Source organism: Theropithecus gelada, chromosome 2 (genome assembly GCF_003255815.1).
Source record: "Theropithecus gelada isolate Dixy chromosome 2, Tgel_1.0, whole genome shotgun sequence".
Classification (NCBI taxonomy): domain Eukaryota; kingdom Metazoa; phylum Chordata; class Mammalia; order Primates; family Cercopithecidae; genus Theropithecus; species Theropithecus gelada.
In genome coordinates, this window is record NC_037669.1 from 91,134,811 (window position 1) to 91,143,326 (window position 8,516).

An 8,516-nucleotide genomic window follows, 5' to 3' on the forward strand; every position below is an offset into this window, starting at 1 on the left:
CTAGTTCTTGGCCCCGGGGTTGGGGACTCCTGTCCAAAATATCAGGCTTGGGGCTGGGCAGCTCATGCCTGTAATTCCAACACTTTGGGAGGCCGAGGCTGGTGGATCACCTGAGGTCAGAAGTTTGGGACCAGCGTGGCCAACATGGTGAAACCCCTGTCTCTACTAAAAATACAAAAATTAGGGCTGGGCGCAGTGGCTCACGACTGTAATCCCAGCACTTTGGGAGGCTGAGGAGGGTGGATCACGAGATCAGGAGATCGAGACCATCCTAGCTAACACGGTGAGACCCCGTCTCTACTAAAAATACAAAAAATTAGCCGGTCGTGGTGGTGGGCGCCTGTGGTCCCAGCTACTCGAGAGACTGAGGCAGGAGAATGGCATGAACCTGGGAGGCGGAGCTTGCAGTGAGCCGAGATTGCACCACTGCACTCCAGCCTGGGTGACAGAGCGAGACTCAGTCTCAAAAACAAAACAAAACAAAACAAAAAAAATTAGGTCTGGGCGTGGTGGCTCATGCCTGTAATCCCAGCACTTTGGGAGGTGGGCGGATAATGAGGTCAGGAGACCAAGAGCATCCTGGCTAACAAGTGAAACGCCATCTCTACTAAAAATACAAAAAATCAGCTGGGTGTGGTGGCACATGCTGGTAGTCCCAGCTACTCGGGAGGCTGAGGCAGGAGAATCACTTGAACCTGGGAGGTGAAGGTTGCATTGAGCTGAGATCGCACCACTGTACTCCAGCCTGGGCGACAGAATAAGACTCTGTCTCAAAAAAAGAAAAATCTCAGCTGGGTGTGGGGCTCATGTACACATGTAATCTCAGCTACTTGGGAGGCTAAGGCCAGAGAATAGCTTGAACCCGGGATGCAGCTGCGACTACCATATCACTCCAGCCTGGGGAACAAGAGCAAAACTCCATCTCAAAGCAGAAAAGAAAAAAAAAAATGGCCAGTCATGGTGGCTTAAGCCTGTACTCCCAGCACTTCGGGAGGCCAAGGCGAGCGGATCACAAGATCAAGAGATCAAGACGATTCTGGCCAACATGGTGAAACCCCAGCTCTACTAAACATACAAAAATTAGCTGGGCATGGTGGCACACGTCTGTAGTCCCAGCTACTCAGGAGGCTGAGGCAGGAGAATAGCTTGAACCCGGGAGGGGGAGCTTGCAATGAGCCGAGATCACACCACTGCACTCCAGCCTGGTGACAGAGTGAGACTGTCTCAAAAAAAACAAAAAATTGGCCGGGCATGGTGGCTCAAGCCTGTAATCCCAGCACTTTGGGAGGCCGAGACGGGCGGATCACGAGGTCAGGAGATCGAGACCATCCTGGCTAACATGGCGAAACCCCGTCTCTACTAAACAAATACAAAAAACTAGCCGGGCGAGGTGGCGGGCGCCTGTAGTCCCAGCTACTCGGGAGGCTGAGGCAGGAGAATGGCATAAACCCGGGAGGCAGAGCTTGCAGTGAGCTGAGATCCGGCCACCGCACTCCAGCCCGGGCAACAGAGCGAGACTCCATCTCAAAAAAAAAAAAAAGAAAAATTTAGCTGGGTGTGGCGGTGGTGTACCTGTAGTCCTAGCTATTTACTATTTAGCAGGCTGAGGTGGGAGAATCACTTGAGGAGTTTGAAGTTTAAAGTGGCCTATCATCTTACCACAGTACTCTAGCCTGGGCAACAGAGCAAGACCCTGTCTTTAGAGGAAAAAAGGGCCCCTTGTGGTGGCTCACGCCTGTAATCCCAGCACTTTGGGAGGCCAAGGAGGTTAGATAGTCTGAGGGCAGGAGTTCGAGACCAGCCTGGCTAAATGGCAAAACCCCGTCTCTAGTAAAAATAGAAAAATTAGCTGGGCATGGTGGTGGGCACCTGTAATCCTAGCTACCCAGGATGCCGAGGCAGGAGAATTGCTTGAATCTGTGAGATGGAGGTTGCGGTGAGCTGAGATCGCATTATTGCACTCCAGCCTGGGCAACAAGAATGAAACTCTGTTTCAAAAAAAATTTTTAAATGCCGGCCGTGGTGGCTCACGCCTGTAATCCCAGCACTTTTGGAGGCCAAGACGGGCAGATCACCTGAGGTCTGTAGTTCAAGACCAGCCTGACCAACATGGTGAAATCCCGTCTCTACTAAAAATACAAAATTAGCTGGGCGTGATGATGCATGCCTGTAATTCTGTCTACTCAGGAGACTGAGGCAGGAGAATTGCTTGACCCGGGAGGTTGAGGTTGTGGTGAGCCAGGATCATGCCATCGCCCTCTAGCCTGGGCAACAAGAGCAAAACTCTGTCTCAAAGAAAATAAAAATGTTGGCTGTTTTGGCTCACGCCTGCAATGCTAGCACTTTGGGAGGCCAAGGTGGGTGGAGCAGTTGAGGTCAGGAGTTCAAGATTAGCCTGGCCAACATGGTGAAACCTCATCTCTACTAAAAGTACAAAAATTAGCTGGATGTGGTGGTACATGTCTGTACTCCCAGATACTCGGGAGGCTGACGCTTCAAGAATTGCTTGAACCTGGGAGGTGGAGGTTGCAGTGAGTGAGCTGAGATCACACCACTGCATTCCAGCCTGGGCGACAGAGTGAGAGTTCGTCTGGAGGAAAAAAAAAACCAAAAAACAAAGTTTTGATAATAGACTCCAGCATATCTGTAATCCCAGCTACTCTTGGAAGCTGAGGCAGGAGAATCGCTTGAACCTGGCAGGCAGAGGTTGTAGTGAGCTGAGATTGCGCCACTGCATTCCTGCCTGGGCAACAGAGAAAGTCCATCTTTTAAAAAAAAAAAAAAGTTTTGATACTTCCTTGTTAGACCCTAGTTAATTGTCTTGCTTGCTCTCTGGGGTGGATACATGTCCCTATGATTGTAATGTGCTGCTGGACAATTCTGTATTTAGTTTTACGTATTATGTCCTCAGAAGCCTTGAGTATGCCAGTGTTTTCTCACATTGTGCAGGGCCCCTGTCTGGGATCTCTTTTTTTGCCTTCCTTGGATGCTGGATTTTCAGTGCTGCCTGGTTCACTCACTGATGAATCTTGTTGCTTACAGGTCCAGGTGCAGGTACAGCAGTCTCCGCAACAGGTCTCGGCTCAGCAGCTCTCCCCACAGCTCACCGTTCACCAGCCTACTGAGCAACCCATCCAGGTCCAGGTGCAGATCCAAGGCCAGGCACCACAGTCAGCAGCCCCCTCCATTCAGACCCCGTCTCTGCAGAGTCCCAGTCCCTCGCAGCTGCAAGCAGCTCAGATCCAGGTGCAGCACGTGCAAGCGGCCCAGCAGATCCAGGCTGCAGAAATCCCGGAGGAGCACATCCCACATCAGCAAATCCAGGCTCAGCTGGTGGCTGGCCAGTCTCTTGCTGGTGGTCAGCAGATCCAAATCCAGACCGTGGGTGCCCTTTCCCCACCACCATCCCAGCAGGGCTCACCCCGGGAAGGGGAGCGGCGGGTTGGCACAGCCAGTGTCCTCCAGCCAGTGAAGAAGCGCAAAGTGGACATGCCCATCACTGTGTCCTACGCCATCTCAGGGCAGCCGGTGGCCACCGTGCTGGCCATTCCACAGGGCCAGCAGCAGAGTTACGTGTCTTTGAGGCCAGACTTACTGACAGTAGACAGTGCCCACCTGTACAGTGCCACTGGGACCATTACTAGCCCTACAGGAGAAACCTGGACCATCCCTGTTTATTCTGCCCAGCCCCGGGGGGACCCTCAGCAGCAGAGCATTACCCACATTGCCATTCCCCAGGAAGCCTACAACGCAGTTCACGTCAGTGGCTCACCCACGGCCCTGGCAGCTGTTAAGCTGGAGGATGACAAGGAGAAGATGGTGGGCACCACATCTGTAGTGAAAAACTCCCATGAAGAGGTAGTGCAGACCCTTGCAAACTCTCTCTTTCCAGCACAGTTCATGAATGGCAACATCCACATTCCAGTGGCTGTGCAGGCTGTGGCAGGCACTTACCAGAATACGGCTCAAACTGTCCATATATGGGACCCCCAACAGCAGCCGCAGCAGCAAACTCCCCAGGAACAGACACCACCACCACAGCAGCAGCAGCAGCAGCTCCAGGTTACTTGTTCAGTAAGTGAAGACTTATCAGTAGGGCAGGCAGCCTGGTCCCTCGGGGCCCAGTGCGCAAAGAGCTTGCCTGGCAACCTCTGGCTTATTTACTGCTGTTACTCTTACAGTGATACAGTATTTAGTATTTGGGAGGAGAGGAGGAGAAACAGCACTTGAGGCTGTGCAACAGAAAAAAAGGTTTATCCTGGTACCTGGAAGTAAATGAGATGACCAGGAATTGCTTTGGAGTTTTGGAGAGATTTTGGGTTTAAGTACCATGGACACTTCTTTGTAATCTCTTCTCAGGAAGAGTAAAGTTATAGGTGTAGATGAATAGGATACCTCAAGTGTGTCCCAGGTGCTGCTTCCTTGTATCATAAGTAAATGGTTCTAGCGAAACACTTGTAGTTTATCACATAGATTACAAATATCACTGGAGAGGCTGTGAGATTGTTCGTTCTGTTTTTCATCTTTGGGCACACAGTGTGGGTGAATTAGAAAAGCTAAAATATCTCTTAATGAGCCTGTTAAAAGTGATAACCATTGGGAGGCTTGAATATGCCGTCTATGCGGTGGGACCTCCCAAGAGTGTTTTTGTGTTACTTGAAAACGGGCAGCCGGGCAAGGTGGCTCACGTCTGTAATCCTAGCACTTTGGGAGGCCGAGGCGGGTGGATCGCAAGTCAGCAGTTCGATACCAGCCTGGCCAATATGATGAAACCCCACCTCTACTAAAAATACAAAAATTAGCTGGGCGTGGTGGCAGGCACCTGTAATCCCAGCTACTCAGGAGGCTAAGGCAGGAGAATCACTTGAACCCAGGAGGCAGAGGTTGCAGTGAGCCAAGATTGTACCATTGCACTCCAGCCTGGACAACAAGAGCAAAACTCCGTCAAAAAAAAAAAAAAAAATATATATATATATATATGGGCCAGATATATATATATATATATATATATATATATATATATATGGGCCAGGCCCGGTGGCTCACGCATGTACTTTGGGAGGCCGAGGTGGGTGAATCACTGGAGGCCAGGAGTTTGAGATCAGCTTGGCCAACATAACCCTGTCTCTACTAAAAGTACAAAATTAGCTGGGTGTGGTGGCACACACCTGTTACCCCAGGTAATCCTACACGGGAGGCTGAAGCAGGAGAATTGCTGGAACCTGGGAAGCAGAGGTTGCAGTGAGCTGAGATCGTGCCACTGCACTCCAACCTGGGGCAACAGAGCAAGACTTTGTCTCAAAACAAACACACAAAAAAACTGTTAGTGCTGGGTGCAGTGGCAGTTGCCTATAATCCCAGCAGTTTGGGAGGCTGAGGTGGGAGGAATGCTTGAGCCTAGGAGTTTGAGATCAGCCTGGGCAATATAGGAAGACCCTATCTCTACAAAAAATTAAAAAATATAGTCTAGTGTGGTGGCACACGCCTGTGGTCCCAGCTTAGATGCGAAGGTTGCATGAGCCTGGGAGGTTGATACTACTATGATCATGCTACTGCTTTTCAGCCTAGAGAACAGAGTGAGACCCTGTCTAAAAGAGAACCAAGGCCGGGCGCGGTGGCTCAAGCCTGTAATCCCAGCACTTTGGGAGGCCGAGACGGGCGGATCACGAGGTCAGGAGATCGAGACCATCCTGGCTAACCCGGTGAAACCCCGTCTCTACTAAAAAATACAAAAAACTAGCCGGGCGAGGCGGCGGGCGCCTGTAGTCCCAGCTACTCGGGAGGCTGAGGCAGGAGAATGGCGTGAACCCGGGAGGCGGAGCTTGCAGTGAGCTGAGATCCGGCCACTGCACTCCAGCCTGGGCGACAGAGTGAGACTCCGTCTCAAAAAAAAAAAAAAAAGAGAACCGATTGGTGAAATATCTGGTCCCGTTAGAGTGGGATATAGCGCCTCTGGTCTTACGGGACTGATGAAGGTTCTGTGCCTCAGTGATCATAGGCTCCTGGGAGTACATATGTATGTGGGAGCTGGCATAAACAAGTTAGATAAGGAACTGCACTTGGAAACATGGGCTGTAAGTGATTAAGCAAAGGTTGACCAGGTGGTTTCATAGAGGCAACATCATATTATCCTAGGTGGCATCGTTAAAGACCTGCTAAATATCTAGCTGTTGGGCCCAGAAATAGAACAAGACAAGATTTTTTGCTTTGTACAACTTAGAGTCTAGTTGCAAAAATAAGAACTTATGGTTTCTTTTCCTTTCAATTATTTATAAGGCAGAATAATTATGACATACAAAGACAAACTGGGAATTTAGAAATTCTAGGTTAAAAAGTCAACAGAGGCGTTTTTGTGGACAAAATGAGGTTTGAACTGTAGTTTGTTTATTTATTTTTGAGACAGTTTGTTGCTTTGTTTCCCAGGTAAGAGTATGGTAGTGATCATAATTCACTGTAGCTTGAAACTCCTGGGCTCATAAAATCCTCCCGCCTCAGCCTCCCAAGTAGCTGGGACTATAGGCAGACTGCCACACTCGGCATATACACACACACACACACACATACACACACGTGTGTGTGTGTATATATACACGTGTGTGTATATATACATATATGTGTGTGTGTATGTATATGTGTATATATATATTTGTAGAGACAGGGTCTCACTATGTTGCCCAGGTTGCTCTTGAACTCCTGGCCTTAAGTGATCCTCTGCCTTGGCCTCCCAGAGTGCTGGGATTACAGGCATGAGCCACTGTACCCTGCCTTGAACTGTTGAACTGTGGTTTATAGTTTAGATAAACAAAAGAATGGGCCGGGCGCGGTGGCTCAAGCCTGTAATCCCAGCACTTTGGGAGGCCGAGGCGGGCGGATCACGAGGTCAGGAGATCGAGACCATCCTGGCTAACATGGTGAAACCCCGTCTCTACTAAAAATACAAAAAAAAAAAAACTAGCCGGGCGTGGTGGCGGGCGCCTGTAGTCCCAGCTACTCGGAGGCTGAGGCGGGAGAATGGCGTGAACCCGGGAGGTGGAGCTTGCAGTGAGCCGAGATCGCGCCACTGCACTCCAGCCTGGGCGACACAGTGAGACTCCGTCTCAAAAAAAAAAAAAAAAGAATGGAACAGCATAAATACAGAACCAAGGATGGACAGAAGGGACATGGCCTAAGGCAACTTGAGAAGGGAACTGTGGGAATGGAGTTAGTGTTGGGGGTGGGGGTGGGGTTGTTGTTTTCCCAAAGCAGAGTTGAGTTTGATCTAATCTGTGATAGGAAATCAGGAATTTCCTAGATTCGTGGTAACAGGAGGAACCAAGTAGATGTATGTAGAATTGACTGCATATAGGAGAAACCAGCCAGTAGATTTGTAATAGGTCTCTGTGCTCAGCTTTTGTTTACAGAGATGGAGCCCATTAGGCCTCCCCTAGCTCTCCTGGACCTGATGGTCCAATTGCAGGTCAGTGCCTCATTTGGTACTTAGTGGTCTCTGTTTATAATTTCCATGTCTGGGTCTTCCAGCAGGAGAAGATCCTTTCTGGAGTTCATTTTAGTGGGCCAGTGTTTTTCAGAGGCTGTGTCTGTTTTGGGAAAGTCTTAGAGTGATTTACATGAAGTTATTATTACCAGAAATAGAAAAATTGTGAAGAATCCCAATTTTCCATCCTCAGGGAAAAATGCCAAGGGAAAGATGAGTTTGTCTATATATACCACAGATATCCCTCTGTCCTCCTATGCAGGCTCTGTGCTAGGAACTGGGGAATAGAGATGAGTAAGACAGTCTCTTCCACCCTTGGACCACTTTACAGCATGTGCGGAAGACAGTCAAGTTGAACCCTAAGGGGTGCTGGTGACAAAATGTGTTCCTTCATCTGCCACAGGTCCATACCTTTTATAAAAGCTCTTATATCTCCTGTCTTTAAAACCAGATATATGGTGAAATCTGACTTCCTCACACCCACCTCCATCTATTGCCCCATTTCTCTGTTCTACTTTATTCCCAGCACTCTCAAAAAGCATTATCTACACAACCTGGGCTCCAGACGCTGTAAAATTTTCCCTTCAACTCATGACTAAATCTGTTCTTGTCAAGGTCAGCAGTGACCCCCCTACAGCCAGTTCAGACCAGCAAGTATGTATTTATCCTACAGCAACACACAACACAGCAGCCCATTATTGAGTCTTTTTTTTTTTTTTCTTTGAGACGGAGTCTCGCTCTGTCTCCCGGGCTGAAGTGCAGTGGCTCTGTCTTGGCTCACTGCAAGCTCCACCTCCTGGGTTCACGCCATTTTGCTGCCTCAGCCTCCCGAGTAGCTGCGACTACAGGTGCCCGCCACCATGCCCGGCTAATTTTTTGTATTTTTGGTAGAGATGGAATTTCACCGTGTTAACCAGGATGGTCTCAATCTCCTGACCTCGTGATCCACCTGCCTCGGCCTCCCAAAGTGCTGGGATTACAGGCGTGAGCCACCGCGCCCGGCCGAGACTCTTTTTCTTTTTTTTTTTTTTTTTTTTTTTTT

General features: G+C 49.3%; 1 protein-coding gene across 7 annotated transcripts in view; it reads left to right on the forward strand.

The window, feature by feature from the left end:
* QRICH1 (glutamine rich 1) overlaps positions 1-8,516 on the forward strand; it is a 69,107-nt gene that overhangs the window by 35,080 nt on the left and 25,511 nt on the right. For all 7 annotated transcript variants that reach the window (XM_025376405.1, XM_025376404.1, XM_025376409.1 and 4 more), the window contains one exon: positions 3,043-4,074. In XM_025376405.1, coding sequence (XP_025232190.1) covers positions 3,043-4,074 — 1,032 coding nt within the window. The remainder of the gene's footprint in view (positions 1-3,042; positions 4,075-8,516) is intronic.